The sequence below is a fragment of the Streptopelia decaocto genome (assembly GCF_964273445.1).
Source record: "Streptopelia decaocto genome assembly, chromosome: 11".
In the NCBI taxonomy this organism is placed as follows: domain Eukaryota; kingdom Metazoa; phylum Chordata; class Aves; order Columbiformes; family Columbidae; genus Streptopelia; species Streptopelia decaocto.
The window spans coordinates 12,714,398-12,730,288 of record NC_138666.1 but is presented as its reverse complement, the minus strand read 5'-3'; the positions used below and the strand labels follow the sequence as shown (position 1 = coordinate 12,730,288).

Here is a 15,891-nt window from a genome sequence, read left to right as displayed (position 1 = left end):
TCCCATGTGATTGTTAGATGTTGTGAGGTCCTTCTTGCAACGGGGCATCTTTCAAGGTGAGTCAAGATAAGCTGGTTCTTGGACCCTGAGTTGCATAGGAAGCTGGTCTTTGGGTTTTGCTTGAAGAACAGCTCTTTCTGGGGCCAGGAGTGTCCTGGATGATGGCCTGGCAGGTCAGTCCAGTGGAAAAACACGGTCCAGGGCAGTTTGTGCTCTGAACACCTGTGGCCTCCTGTGCCCAAACTGGCTTTGAGTAGCATGACCTTGGTCATCACCAGCAGTGCTGCTGCAGCAGCAGGAGCTCTCAGCTGGGGGGTCTCCCAGGCAGATGCACATCTCAGGCTGGCTTTGCAGTTGGGATGTGCACAAAGGGGATCGGGAACTCCTAAGAACGGTTTTTGTGGTGCTTTCTTGACCATTCAGCATCTCACGTGGAAAAGCTATAGTCGTCTCCTTCTCCGAGTCGGCCAAGGTGCTGTCTGTGATAAAATTGTTGTCATGAATTCAAACTCCAGAGTCTGTGCAAGAGCATTTAACTCTGTGACTAAGAAAAACCTTACGGATACAGTGGGAAAGACTCTGGGCTAAAATGCCTGGAGAAAAAAAATGGGGATTTCGTTTTATAATTGCAGTTGTAGATAGTGCAAGACCTCTTTTTGGTTGGTCTGGAGGGAGCAGGTAAGCAGAGCATGGGGGTGTGATGAATCGATACAAGCGCTGGTGTTGGATGCAGCACAAAATGAGAAGCTGAAGGGCATAAAATCACATAAGCCAAACAAAAATCTTCCCAATTCCTGGGGCAGTAGGCTCTCATTTCTCAGATACTTGGACTGGCCGGGCAGCCTCGAGTGCTTGGCTGAGGAGCTGGTGAATCAGTGGGCATCACCTAAGGTGTCCTGCAGCTGATCTCACTGTCAGCAGAGAGGGTGTAGGGCAAACCTCACCTTACCATGGTCTGCAATTAGCTTTCCTCAGCAGGCTGGATGAGACTAATGAGCTTTCTCGCCTTGATAGGTGTCATCTCTTTGACCTGGTTGTGCTTTTCAGGAATTTCTCTTGCTGTCGGTAGTGTCTCAGTCCAGCAGTTTTGATTCCAAAGCACCTTTTCCAATACAAATGTGTGGTCTGTGGTTTTTTTTGTTTTGTTTTGTTTTTTTCCTCTGCTATTTTTAGCTTCTTTTTAATTGGTCAGATACAAGAAAGGCACTGGGCATCAGCCTTGAATGGCAGATTGCTCAGCGCTCCACTGCTGTGGTTTCAGTGGAGGTGAATGTGTTGCACACTGAGCCCTGCTCCATGCCATCAAGCTGGCCCCGGGCCACCAGCACACCGGGGGCAAAGCCGGGACCGAGATCCTCCTGCACCCCCGTGTGGCAGTGGGTGCGTGGCTTTGGGCTGTGTCTGGGTGCTGGGGAGGACCAGGAGAGGTGGGCTCGCCCGTGAGAGCCTCACTGTATGGGGCACTTGGTGGAACCCTTGGCAGATTATGCTACCATGGTTCAGAGCTTCCCCAGGGGTTCCTGCATTGTCCTGCGTGGATTTTGGCTGCACAGACATGCTCCTTGGCCTAAGATGAACTTCTTTCCTGTCCAAAAGCGGTGGCCTGAGTAGCACAGCTGAAATGTAGGGGATGGATGGGGACAGCAGCATCTCAGAGGCATCGCACCACAATGCCCCACGTCCTTTGCACCGGGTCAGCAACATGTCCCTGCTGTCAGACCTGGTTTAGGAGCTGGGTCTCCTTCTCTAGGATCAGTCCCAGTCATGGTAGTGCTGGTGTCTGGGCTGGGCAGTGGGACTGAGGCACCAGCTGATGCCAGCAGAAAGGTTTCTGCCTGCTCTTCTTTCTAGCTGTCACATTTGTTCCCAAATACAATTATTTTGTCTTGCTGAGCTTAATAGGAATTAAAAAAAATCTTTGTGAATCAGCCTTGGAGGGGGTGGGGGAAGAAAGAGGAGGGACAATAAACCACAGGCCAAGAAGTGACATGAAGATGGGTGATGTTTAAATGTTCTGTCCAATGACGTCATCTCGCAGGAGCCATGAAAGCCCCGGCCTGTGATGCTGGGAGTGGGGACACATGACTCAGCTGTGCCGCTGCCTTTGTGCCATTCTGAGTCACCCATCTGGCCCTGCGCCTTCAGCACCAGCTTGCCTTGGTGTTGGGAGAACATCTCCCAGTGTTGGAGCATCAAGTGTCTCCACGTGCTGGGGATGCTTGAAGGTCTCTAGCCAACCTCCCTTCCAATGCTGGAGGACTTTCTGACGGCATTCACTGAACACAAGGGCTGTTGTTGGAGGTGATTTCCCAGTTTCATGCTTGATTTGTGGAATCAAGACTCTTATCTAAACAGAAATCTTCTTTTAGGCTGTTTGCCTCTTAAAAAGCCTTGTGCTCTTCTGCTCTTGGGTGGCAAAGCCACCTCTGCTCTTTACAGGGCACGCAGATGGGGGAGCCTTGGGGGTGAAGGGGAAGGCAGGAGCTGATGGCACACGGAGGTGGTATGGAGAGGCCTCATGCGTGATGGTCGCTGGCAAGGTGACCGGTGTTGCATCAAACCAAAGACCAAACCATGTGTGGCAAGCAGCTGGGGCTCGTGATTTTGTTGTTCTTCACACTGGCAACAAGCAGGGGATTAAATGCTTGGTTTGATGCAGGTGTTGAAGGAAGCCCCATCACTGGAAGGCTTGGCTCAAGACATGTTGTCTGGGTTTCTCTTCTCCTTCCCTGGGCTGCCCCTTCCAGGGCAAAGCTGGAGATGGAACATCAAGTTATCTCCTTTTAACTGGCACCTGGGAGCAAGAGAACTGTTTTCCCTTAGTGCCCAGTTTCCCAGTAGTTCAGAGATCATGGAAAGAGCTCAAATCCATCTCTGTTGCCTGTGCAGTCTCCTAGGCTTGAAAGGGGATTTGCCTGTGTTGTGCTGCTGAAATAAGGTAGAGCTGGTGGATGCCCACTGATCCTGGTCCACCGCATCTCTGAGCCGGTGTTTGGGCTCCTTCTGTACGGGATGGCAGCAGAGTAGGAATGATCTATGTGAAGCTGCATGGCCCTGGCCAGCTTACAGCCCTCTGGTGTTGCTGTGTTTGATTCCCTGGAGTGCAGCAGGTGGCTATTCTGGGAACACAGCATTTACTTCAGTTGCTTCTTGGCACTTAATATAGACTAAGTGACCAATTTAAAAAAAATGCTGTGATAGTTGGTATATATAGCAAACTCACCACATTTCCATTCAGTCCCTCCACAACCTGCCTCCTGTGCTGAATGGGTTTCTTTGGGACTGAGGTATGCATTTGCTTTTTTCTTTTTCTTTCTTTTTTTGGCAGGGCTTTTTTTCTGCTCTGCTGGACTTATTTCTGAGTCCACAGCTCTGGCAGACATCCCAGTGTCCCACAGCCTGATGCTGCCCAGGGATGCCAGCACGGGGCTGCTTTCCACAGAAGTCTTGCCTGGGGACCTGGGATGCTCAGCCTTGCCTGGGACGGGGTGTCCCAGCTGCAAGATGAGGCAGGCAGCTGGCTGGAGGCTCCTTGCTGTCCCATAGCAGGGTGGGACGGTCTCCAGACACCAGGAGCAGCAGCTTTTGATAAAATCACGCTGGTGAATGCCTTTGTTTCTTTCTCTTTTAATGGTTCCTGTTACCTTATCCCAGGATAACTGGGCGATGTGGCAAAAGGCCGCCGCTGCCAGCCCCTCTGCCAGCTCTGATGGGCACATGGCTGTTCCAGCTCGGATGCTTGGAGCTGTCGGTGCTTCTCATGGGGCTGCCTGGGCAGAACACCCTTTGCCAAACCAGCTGCCACCTCTTTACACTATCAGTACGCTGTCAATAGCTGCTCTCCTGAAAAAGCTCCTTTTTAGTTTGCTTGCTGGAGGGTTTTCCTCCAGGCTGTGGGTGTTTGTTTCTTGTTTCTTGTTCAGCACTTGGGCTGTGCTGCCATGAGGAAGAAATTTTTTACAATGAACATGGTGAGACACTGGCCCAGGTCACCCAGAGAGGTGGTGGATGCCACATCCCTGGAGACATCCCAGGCCAGGCTGGACGGGGCTCTGAGCAACCTGATCTAGCGAAGATGTCCCTGATCTAGTGAAGATGTCCCTTCTCATGGCAGGGGTTGGACTGGATGAGCTTTGAAGGTCCCTTCCAACCCAAGCTATTCTATGATTCAGTGATTCTATGTTATGTGTTGGGTTCCAGCCTGTGAGGTTCCCACTTTTCCTGGTGCCTCTTGGGATGGATGATGTCCTGGTGGGGACGATGGGCCCTGACATTAGAGATCAGACCTTCCTTGGTCATTGACTTCCAGAAGCAAATACATCAGATTTTTTTTGGCCTTGTTTTCCCATTTTCTGCCACTTTAACTAAAATTGTGGCTTGCTGTCTCTGTGTGAGCCTGCACCAAGAGCCCGGCTGGTGCTGCTGTCCTCCCAGCCCTCCTGTGGTCTGAACGATGGCCTCTGGGACCAAAGTTCCATTACTGGAGGGCAGCATCCCAGGATCTCCAGCATGGCTGTCCCTGGGGTTTTTTTTTGAATCACACAAGACTTTGTGTCTGCCTGTGCCACGCTGTGTTGTAAACCCACACTTCCCCCGGCTGCCTGCCAAGTTTCCTCTGCTCTTATCACTGCTCTTGGCTGCGGGATGCTGCAGACCGGCGGGTTCCCCACGCGCCTTCCAGTTTCCATCATCCTCTGTGTGCTTGCCCTTCCAAGCCGTCAGAGATATCATTTCTTCCAGCCTGCTTGCAAGAGCTCAGGATGACAAAGTCTATTGAAGTCTTGTCTTCTGAGTCCTTCCGCATCCTCTTGTTTCTCCTAATGCCTGATGAGATCTATGAAAAATGGCCTGCGGTGACTTTTTTTTTTTCCATGAAAGGCCAAGAAAGAAGAAACCACATGAATGTTTTGGTTTGAGGTCTAGAGGGAAGTGCTAGAGGGTTGCTGTTCTGGCTTGTGACACTTTTTCTTGTTTTGTTTGTCCCTGCTGTTAGCGGTACAGCCTGAAAGAAGCAGGTTGGGCATTCCAGCTGTGAGTGTCTGGTTGAGGATTGGAGGTGTGTGAGAGCATCAGGTCCTGGGAAAACAGAGCTTGGAAGCCAGAAAAGACTCTGGCTTCAGTGAGCCTGGAGTCCACACCAAGCCTTGGCTGGGTGGGCGCTCCTGTCCTGGCTGTTTGCTGGGATGGGCTTGTACAGCCCCATAAACCCCGTCCTTGGGGATGCAGCTCTCTGCATGAAGTGCTGTTAGATGGATCCCACCTTGTGTATGCTGGGTATTACAGCCTGCTGAACACCTGGTGCGCTCACGCTCTGGTCACCATGGGAATTCTGGGTGGCTCTGGCTGAAGTCAAAGAGACATGGCAGTGACAGAGATGCAAAACGCACATGCCTAAAGGCCTCTTTTTTTTCTTTGCAGCTTGACAGGACAGAGACAGCCGTGAACAACCTCAACCCAGCTTTTGCCAAGAAGTTCATCATCGACTACCACTTTGAAGAAGTGCAGAAGCTCAAGTTTGCCCTGTTTGACCAGGACAAGTCAAGCATGCAGCTGTATGAGCATGACTTCTTGGGTGAATTCTCCTGCACGCTGGGCATGGTGAGTCCCCGAGGTCCCTGCAGCTCACTGTCCTCCAGCAAAGGGACCCCAAATCGCATCAGCCACAGGGACATGCTGGGATTAGAGCTGCTACTCTTACCTACTGTGAAGTTTCCTGGGTCTTTCCTGGCAACACTGATTTAATTTGCTTGTCACACTTCAACTGTTGAGGTTGAACTGTTCCACATTAGGGCTGTTGGCTACTTGGCCAAGTCTGAGCTAGTCTTAGTGTGGACTTCTGCTGGTGCCTGCAGAGAGACATCGACTGGAAGCTTTTGGAGATATCTGTATCTCACTGTGGCTTATAGTAAGAGCCCTGATGACCAGCTTGGATTTAGACTTGGAAACGTCCAGTTGTTTAAAGTTAGGATGCATTGCGGATTGCAGTCTACCTTTCTATCTCTGTTTGGGGGGTGTTTCTTTGGTTTTGTGGTTTTTTTATTTGTTTGCAAACCTTTGTCCCTTGCCATTGTGCAGCAAATTGTCTCTCCTACGTCAGTGTGTTGGTGCAGGAATGTGTCTTCTGCTCTTCCTGTGGAAAAGTTTTCAGGACACAATGCAATTTATAAGCCTTTGGAAGAACTTTATATTCATGAGCCCAGAGCCTGTTAGAAATTGGCAGCTACGTCCTCCAGAAGTCTTTGTCCTCTGAGTTTGCTCTGACTCAGAGACAGGGAATGAGGGGGGATTTTTTTCCGTTCTTTTGCAGCATCCGGCAGCTCGGGGCTGCTGTGGTACCTGGCACAAGCACAGGGGCTGGCAGAAACCCTGTCTGTTGGGCTCAGTGCTGGGAAACAGGAGGAACGAGACAGTGTAGTAGGTGGGTTGGGATGGAGAGCCAGCCCAAGGTGTTCAGGGAGGCTCATGAATGTGGCTGCTTTGTTGCACAGACTGCAATATGGCACCGCACATGGCAAGGGGGCCTGAGTGACCTTACCATTGCCAACTCAAGAGCTTGATGTGTTAGAAGAGCACTGACATTTACAGAGTTTGACATTTAACATCTGGGTTTTTGGAAGTTCTCTGTGATGACCTAATTCAGCTCCTGCAGAGGTTAAGAGACGGTGCAGGCAACAGCCCAAGCAGGTGTTCAGTGATTTAGACCAAACCCATCCTTTACCATTAGTTCTCCTGTTGCTGAAATGCAGCCACCCCTGCTGTGGAGCGGTTCAGCAATGCTCATTGTGAAGGTCACAGTCTTGATGGAAGCTGCAAGCAGAGAATTTATGGACATAAGGAAACAGCTGAAACTTTGCTGTTCCCAAACATGGCTCTGCAGAAGTTCAGGGCGCTGCAGGCTTATGCCGGAAAGGAATGTTATCTGTGTGTCTGAGGAGAAAGATGGACCCTTCAGCTTGTTGGGTCTCCCAGAAGAGCCCAGCCCGTTCTGGTGCTTTGAAAGGTGGTTAGCTCAGAGCATGGGGCTGGACAGGCCATCCTGGGGCTGTGGTAATGGTCGGGATGGGCAGCTGTTGGCAGGTCTCACATTCAAGGTGCTCGCTCAGAACAGTTGATGGTTTAGCCATGGTGGCTCATGGGCATGGCATAACTATCTACCGTGTCTTTAGGCACAGCTGGTGGGCTTAGTCCATCAGAAACTCTGAACTTCTGTAATCTCATGCAAGTATTTACACTTTGCAGAAGGGAACTTGGCTGATGTGTGTGCCCAGTTTTTGATGAGTTTTTGCAGTGTTTCCCATGTGAGCTGATTGTTGACCTTTAGTCCACAATAAGACACCAGCTTGGAATGGAGAGATCTTCTCATTTTCCTTTTTTCTGAAATTCTCTGTTATCCTCCTCTCCCTTGGCCAGCACCGGCTTGCAGCACGGTCTGTGAGGAAGGGGGTGAGACAGGGCGAATGGGGCTTGTGGGTTCAGCCACCCTGCTGTGGGTTTTCTGATGGCTGAATTTTGTCTGGCGAGATGTTTGCGTCAGCCTGCCAGTTCTGAGGCATGGGCAGCGTTTAGAAAGGAAGAAGAGTGGCTGTGGGCAGCAATAACCGCACAGCGAGCATCTGACTTTTCAATTTGAGTTTGCGTTGGAGCCCTGTCGGATTAGCCAGATCGTTTTATTGCAGCTAATTAGGTCTGTGGTAAGATTTAAAAGGATGTTTGGATCATTCATGGGCCTGTAATGACCTCTGTGGCCAAAAGAAATGTAACAGGGATCAAATTGCAGGCTGGAGGGTGTCGTGGTTTCTGCTAGCCAGGGTTGTGAGGAGATTTCACCTCCCTGTACACGGCGTGGCACAAACATCTGGTTACAGTGGCTGGTGCTTCCCATGCGCTTATGGATCAACAGCTCCAGGACATGGCTGGCTGGCCACAATGGGGAAGGGGTTTTGCCTCGAAATTGCAAGAACCATAGAATGTTTTGGGTTGGAAGGGACCTTCAAAGCTCATGCAGTGCCACCCTGGCCATGAGCAGGGACATCTTCACCAGATCAGGTTGCTCAGAGCCCCATCCAGCCTGGCCTGGGATGTCTCCAGGGATGGGGCATCCACCACCTCTCTGGGTGACCTGGGACAGTGTTTCACCACCCTCAAATTTCTTCCTCATGTCTGGTCTGAATCTCCCCTTCTTTAGTTTAAAACCATCACCCCTTGTCCTGTCCTGCTAAAAGGTGTGTCTCCCTCTGTTTTATAAGCCCCTTTTAAATATTGAAAAGCCACAATAATGTCTCCCTGGAGGGAGAACATTTCTGGGAAGCAATGGGAGGAATCCAAGCATTGTTGGGTCACTTGGATGGCAGGAGCAACCAGCCATTTAATGACGTTTTTTTTTTTAATTATTATTTTCTGACTGTGTGATGTAGGACCAAAGGTGCAGGCAGAAGGATGCATGGGACTGCACTTTTTAAACTGCAACCCCTAGATCCTGAAGGGGTCCCCACTAGGTGCGGGAGCAGAGCACAGCTGCTTCCAGCAGGTTGCTGGATCCCCATGCAGGCTCTGCGCCTTGTGGGGAAACTTATGGGATCCGCAGGTCTGAATGTGACCAAAACTCAGTAAGCAAGGAAAATATCTCAGGGGGGTTAATTCAGCTGCTCTGCGCTGTTCAGCTGCTTCCCTGCACCACAGGGGCTTGGGTGATGGTGATGATATTCACAGTATCGTGGTCATCCCTGAGTGTGATGTCTTTCTTCTGCTGTTGTGAATGTTTAATCTGAATTAACTAACATGAGCAATGATCAGTTGCTTATGAGTCTGCTTTTGATCACTTGTACAATCATGACTTTATTTTCTTTGGCTTCTCTAGATCGTCTCCAGCAAGAAAATAACAAGGACCCTCCTTTTGGGGAATGGCAAGCCGGCAGGGAAAGGGATGATAACGGTATAGTTACTCCTTTACGTTACCTACTGTGTGTGTAAAGGTGGATAATAACCTGGGAGCGATGCAGGACACTCACCTGGGGTCCAGGAGACTGGGGTTTAACTCATGGTCATTTTTGCCTTTACTTCCCATTTTCCTGCCCACTTTGGTCTATTTGCAGGATGATTTATATTGGGCGGGGACCATCTTGCCCAGTGTCTGCCTGGTGCCCAGCGCTGTGAGTCTTCAACCTCTGCTTTGGTCTCTCAAGTAAGAAAAATCTCAGTCTGGAGAAGTACAAAGTAAATGTGTGCTGCTGCTGTTTGGTATCTTGTACAACATGCCTGCTCAGCCCTCCCTGGAGCAGCGGGAGGTAAAAGGGCCGATTCCTTTGCCAGGGATGGGTGTTTTTGTTTGTAGGCTGAGGATGTGAGCTGTGCCGTAGCAACAACTCTCATAGCAACAGCCGCTGCTCCCAATGCAGACCCCTTTGGGCAGTGGCCTTCCTGCTGCGGATCTCTTTAGTGATGGGTTTGTTTGAAAAGAAAAGACTAAATTTAGGTGCGTTTCCCTCCTGCCACATCTCACATCCTTTTTGGATCTCTTCTGTCTTATGGATTTTGTAAGACATACAGCTGGGCAGGAAAGGTGTGGACGAAAAGGCCAGCAAGGAGTTAAACTTCCATCATGTTTAAAAGCACCGGAAGGGTTTAAAAGCCCAGGACCTGGTTGCTGCAAGGGCCTCTCCATCGCTGTTTGCTCTAGAGGCCGGGAAGATGCTGCCAGCTTTTCCTCTCCTAATTGCTGCAGTTAGTCTTTAAACAAAAGAAGAAAAGCCGCAGTGAAGTTCACAAGTGGTGCCTGATGCCCATGTGCTGTCCCTGAGGAGCGGGTTCTCAACATCCCATCCAGCGCTTGAGTGGGAAGAGCTGGGCCAGATGAAAAGCTTCTAGTCAAGTTTAAAGGTTACACGCTTTAAAAAAACAAAGGTCCTAATCTGCCACCAACGTGTCATTAAAAACCAAAGGATCTGAGACATCTACTTTGTTGTGTACCATTGATGCAATTTTCTGATCTGTTTTATTTTTGCCCTGGCTTGGTGATGACAACATGGTCATGTGTGGTGCCACCTTTCCTGGAGCATGGGCTGTGCACACCAGCCACGGAGCAGGCTTCTGCTTTGGACTCATATAAAATACGGAGTTTGGACCTAAACCCTGCCTCACTCACCCCTATCTCCTTCAATTTTGCCCAGGTATCCTTTTTCTTAATTGGGCTGCCAGTAGGATGAACACAACAAAAGAACCTTGGCTGGCTGGACGGGATTGTGTGTGGGCCCCTAGGTTTGAAGAGATGAGGAAAATCCCAAAGTGAGCCACTGTGTTTGTAGCAATCAGTCCTGAGGTCTTGCCCCATGCCTTTGCCAGGCACAGCGGTGGGGCTGTGGTTGTTGTCCATGCTGGCCAAGAGAAGATGCCACCAGCATCCTGCAGCACTGTGGCACAAGGATGTACCTGGCTTGTCTGCACAGTCTGGCTGTTACGTAGTCCCTAGTGAGCCCTGAAGTGCTGGACACCAACTGGACCTGCTTGTGTGGGGATCAGCAAAGAGCAAATTTAATCCACTTCTCTACAGCTCTCCTCGTCACGCCGGCTTTGATGACGACATGTGCATATCAAGGACTAGATGGGAGAGAAAACCGATGCTGTGGCTTTACAACAGGGAACTTCTGACTTAACGGCTTTACAGGGCAGAGGGGAAGATTTGGTCTTGCATGAGGTGAACATGTCCTCTGTGGACCAGAGTGTTGCCCTCCATGGAAAGGCTGGGAGGTTGTTGGGAGCTGTAGCTGGTCCCCTTGCCCAACTGCCCAGGTGGATTCCAAAGCTGTATCCCTGCCTCATCATCTCTGCAAACTCCCCGCTCGCCCAAGTGCCAATAACCCTCTGATTGCTTGTTCTGCAGAAAATTGTTCTCTTGATTTCTGCAAGTTTTTCTAAAAGCCGTGCTGTAATTAGGCTGCGTATCTCCAGTGAAGGACAGCGCCTCGTGAGAGCCAGCAAACGGCCGTGCTTGGGAGCGCCGTGCATGAGGAAAATGTCCCCGCCGTGCTCCCGCCATGCCGGTGCCGGCTCTGCGGGGAGACGCTGCGGCTGGGGATGCTGGGGATGGCTCGGCCCATACCGGGGAGCGGAGGAGGGAGAGGTGGGAGCAGATGCTTGAGAAGGACACAGCCTTGAGGAAGAAAAGACGAGTGATTCAGAAAAAGGCTGGTAACAGAAGTGAATAAATGTGGTGTGCTTTTTTGTTATAAACGTTCCCTTTCTTAAAATACCAAGAGACTCATTAGACCACGTTCCAGACAAAACCAGCCCACTGGTGGTTGGCAGCCGAAGCCCTTCTGGAGCGTATGTGAATAAAGTCTCTTAAACTGAAGTAGTTGGGGCTGCACTCCTGCCCACTGTAGCTCCTCAGGAACAACAGTGGAGTTTTCATCTTTGGATCTTTCTTGTTGCATGATCATGCAGACACATGGCTCAAGTCCCTCGTGCTTCTGGCATCTTCTTCAAGGGACAGAGCAGCTGCTTTTTGCTGTGCCCAGCCTGGGACATGGAGGACAAGGTAGCACATCTTGCTGGCAGGGGTTTTTGTGACTTCTGCTTCCTCTTGGCTCAGTCCTTGGAGGCTTTTCCAGGTCCTGCACAAGCCTGGGTACAGAAAAGCTGTGTGAGGCCTGAGAAAGGGGATGAGTTTGTTACCAGAAGCATCATTTTGGACCTGATTGCATGGGGGAAGGAGGCTGCTTGCAGTGTCCTGGCAGCTCATTTTCCCCTTGGGCTCTCTGCTCAAGAGGTTTAATCATACCTGTTGACTCCCAGCCCTGCAAATGAATGTGTTTCATGTGCACCCAGCCCCAGCGATGAGGCTGTGGAGCTCAGTGGGTGCCCCAGTGGCTCTGGCTGCAGCACCAGCATCATAGCTCGTGCTCTGCTAAAAAAATGGTGTCCTGTTTTGTTTTCAAACCAGTATGTTGCTGCCTTAGCACAGGGTGAACAGCAATGCCCATCCAGAGGAAATTTGGGTTTTTCCTGCATCTTCTCCACTCCATGGAGGAGCCAGGAAGTAGGCTCTGGTCCCAAATTGATCTGCAAAAGTAAAATTAGTTTAACTCCTCAATAGTGAGATACCATGTGCATTAGATCATCTGATCTCTTAGCTGGGAAATGGGTTTTGCAGGAGTTGTGCAGGTGTCTTCAGAGCGTGCGGCCACAGGGTCTGGGTTCTCCTCTGGCTTGGTGTTCATTTTCTTTTCATGCTGGAAATGAACTCAGCCCTCCCTTCTCTTTCAGATAGCTGCCCAAGAGCTCTCGGATAACAGAGTGATTACTCTGAGCATGGCTGGCAGAAAACTGGATAAAAAGGTGAGTGTCCTTGTGTCTGGGGGACGCAATATTAAACATCGGTCCTCCATAGGCTAAGGGATCCAAAGAAATCTCTGCTTTTGGCAGAAAACAGTCCTGCTGGAGAAAGAATTAGGGTGAGACTGGAGCAGTTCAAGTCCTTGCTGTGCCACTGACTGCTGCGTACGCCTGTGCCTCAGTTTCCTTGTTGTCACATGCGTTGAGGTGGAAAGATCCCACGTGGCACAGGATCCGTGTGCTAGCATGTCTTAAAGACAGCACATTCACTACTTCAGTGGCTGTCGTTTGGAAATGTCTCTTGAGGGAGCTGGCAGTTTTGATACCACTTGAACCCATATCTCAGAAGTGCTGAGCACTCCTGGCTTGTCACCTTCAGCCCCTCTGCAAATGGAGTGGACATCTGCTTGTACAACAAATGGTAGGGCCCATCTTTTCTGAGGAAGAAGTGTTGACCTCAAGGAGGCAGGTAATGCATGAGTTTTGCCTTAGATATGATCTGAAGGAAACCATGAACCTATCTGAACAAAGCCATCTGACCTTATTTACCAGGCAACCAGAGATATTCCTCTTAAACCAGTGCTGTTGCTAAGTGATCAATGGGAATATTATTTTTTCCTTCTTCCTAGTCTCCCTGGAGCTTGTGTTATTGGCAGGATGTCCCTCAGTTTTCAAACCAGGGCAAAACAAGGATCCAGGCAGAAAGGTATTTGCTGGGGCAGAAGACAGGATTTGTCCAGTCCCGTTGTCCAAACTAGATGGTCTCTCCAAGTGTTTTTCCCACCTGTTGGGAACGGCTGTCTTCTCACCCTCCTGCTTACCCTGCCTACTGCAGGGAGCCAAGTGCCCCATTAAGAAAACCCCAAATAACTCCATTTCATAAATGGGCTAGATGTCCTTGAGCTGGTGGCTTCCTCTGAGATGTGGCTGATGGTCAATCCCCTGCATGTCAATGAAGACATCCCTAATGCAAAAGTTTTCTTCCAGCACTCCAAGAAAAAGCCTCTGCTGCCTTGCAAAGCAAGGGATGGGGTTTTGCAGCAGGTTTGGTGCCCTTCCTTCATGCTCAGGGTCCCTTTGCAGCTGTAGCCATCATGAAAAGCAGGGCCAAGGACCTGGGTCCTCCCTGCAGTGCTGGTGCCTCAGTCTCACTACCTTGCTTTAAATGCCAAAGCTGCTCAGTGGTAACATGTCAACAGCAGAACCAGCCTGAGGCTCTTGTACTTTATGTCAGATCAGCTCTTGGGAGAGTTGTTGTAAGAAAAAAGCACTTGCAGAAGAGGTGTTTTCACCTGGGACCAGCCTTGGTGACCAGCTTCAGCACAGCTAGGGGAGAGCAAGCGGAGCGAGCTAGGATTGGTGCTGGAAGCCATGGTTTGGGGAGCTGCATCTGATGAAAGTGCCACCTCTGTCCTCCTTATCTGTGGTGTGTGAGAACCAGTCTGGATGATTTAGATGCTTGGACTGGCTTTCAGATTGATCTGGTCTGCTGAGCTCCTTTGCTTGCTCAGTTGCCATCTCCTGCCAGGCTTGCAGGGGTGAGATGTTTGTGGTTTTGATGTTTTAAAATAGCAGCCCATGATCCTGTGGCTTGGAGGCATCTCCTACCCTGCTTTGGATGGAGCAGGGCTGACCGGACTCGCAGATTCGCAGGGCTGCTCTGCATGGGGTGGCAGCAGACATCCTTCAAAGCCGCCTGCTGTCGCAAGAGCTGGTGTCTCCACCAGCCCACTCCGGGCTGGTGCTGATGAAACCATGCTGGGCTGCAGGTTAAGCCAGCGTAGGCAGGGTCAGGTACCCACCGCTGGTTCTTTAATCCATCAGTGAAGCTTGAAAGTGCCAAGTCCAGACTGTGGGTGAGCAGGAACAGAGCTGTGCCATAATCATAACCCTGCAGAAAGAATGGCTTGGTTTTCTCTCCCAGAAACATGTGAAAAAGGGTAGGAGAAAAAGAGTCTCATCTCAGCAGAGACCACCCCTGCGAGCCTTTATGCTCTTTATGCTCTTCTGGCAGAAGAATTTTGACTGAAGCAGGTTATAGTTTCTCCAAGCCAGAATAGCTTGCAGTGATTTACTTTTCTGGCTGGCTTTGGAAACAGGATTTGAATAGAAATGTTAGTGAGTTTTTCTGACGGGGTCATCACCAGAGCCCATGTCTGTCCAGCAGCTGCTGCCCAGGCTGACTGTGAACAAGGGCTCCTGCGGTGTCCATGCTCCTCCTCCTCCACAAGCAGCTCCCTGCATCTCCACCACATCACTTGGGAGCCCAAAAAGCTCCCATTCAAACCCAAAAGAAGTTCCTCCAGCTCTTTGCAGGGCTCAGACGCCCACCTCCCTCTGGGAGGAAGACTCAGCTGAAACGGCTTGAGTTCTCAGTAAATAATTTGGGATATTTTGGGCTCGATTTCTTGTTAGCCACGTCTTAGTTTTTCTGAATGGGGAATGCAGTTCTGCTTAGAAATGCTGGAGTTTCCCTGTGTTGGTGCCACCAGCACCGCCCTCCTCTCCAGGCTGTGGGTGCCCCGAAGCCGCCCTGGTGCTGATACCCAGCAGGGATGCCTCTGTGTGTGTCTGCACACATTTCTCTTAAACCAGCAGCCTTTTATCAAGGGAATATCTGAGGAGAAGCTGGCAGGAAAGGCAGCACACACTGACTCCGGGCTGCGTATCTTGGAGCGTGTTACATGATCTCTGTCAACACCAGGGCAGCTTGCTCCTGAAAGATTTCCTCTGCTCATGCTTTATCACTGTGTGTAGGAGGGTGTTGGTTTGGTTTGTTTTTTTTTTCCCTTTTTCCCCCAAGGCGCTCGTGCACTTCATAATTCTGTTTTGCCTTTGAAGCTTAGGATGTTTTTCCAAGCCCAAACACAGCTGCCTCTCAGCTGGGGTTGTTCTCCATGGCATCTCCATCCCAAGAGCTTGCCGGGTGGTGGGTGTCCGCTGGCAGACCCCACGGGTGTGTGCCAGGGTGCCAGCTCGCCTGCCCTGTCATTGCCAAAACGTGGGGTGTACGTCAATGGGATTTGTGTCACCAGGCCACGGCGGGGTGGCAGGGCACTGCCCAGGGCTGCTGCCTGTTTGCTGGAGGGCTTGAGCCGGTCTCATGGGGACATGAGGGTGTCTGCAGGGCTGGCACTGCTGGGGAGAGGAGGGTCTGTCTTGGACTGGCTGTCGCTGCTTGCAGAGCACCATGTAACCTGTCCTGTTCTTCTCCCCCAGGACCTCTTTGGGAAGTCAGACCCTTTCTTGGAGTTTTATAAACCAGGTGACGATGGGAAATGGATGCTTGTCCACAGAACGGAGGTGAGCACTACTCTAACCTGAGCTGCTGAGATACCACCATCCTTCCACCAGCTCCTCTTGCTCTTCAAGGCATTATCTTATTGATCACCCCTAAAGCAGGGTGGGATGTGGGGATTTCAAAACCATACGGCTGTCTTCCTGGTGTCCAGCTGAGGCTGCTGGACTCCAGCAGATGCAGATTTACTGAGGCCAGAAAGGTCTTGAGATCTTTTCTGTACTGCTCACTACTGTATCTACCAAGCAGAGACAGTCTTCTAA

The 15,891-nt window shown here is 50.6% G+C and overlaps 2 protein-coding genes across 8 annotated transcripts in view; one reads left to right on the top strand and one right to left on the bottom strand.

The window, feature by feature from the left end:
• Positions 1 to 15,891, bottom strand: part of POLR2C (RNA polymerase II subunit C) — a 210,199-nt gene that overhangs the window by 158,039 nt on the left and 36,269 nt on the right. The window lies entirely within an intron of this gene.
• CPNE2 (copine 2) overlaps positions 1 to 15,891 on the top strand; it is a 47,166-nt gene that overhangs the window by 12,230 nt on the left and 19,045 nt on the right. For all 7 annotated transcript variants that reach the window (XM_082062744.1, XM_082062743.1, XM_082062745.1 and 4 more), the window contains 4 exons: positions 5,419 to 5,598; positions 8,858 to 8,932; positions 12,262 to 12,333; positions 15,550 to 15,633. In XM_082062744.1, the coding sequence (XP_081918870.1) occupies positions 5,419 to 5,598; positions 8,858 to 8,932; positions 12,262 to 12,333; positions 15,550 to 15,633 (411 nt within the window). The remainder of the gene's footprint in view (positions 1 to 5,418; positions 5,599 to 8,857; positions 8,933 to 12,261; positions 12,334 to 15,549; positions 15,634 to 15,891) is intronic.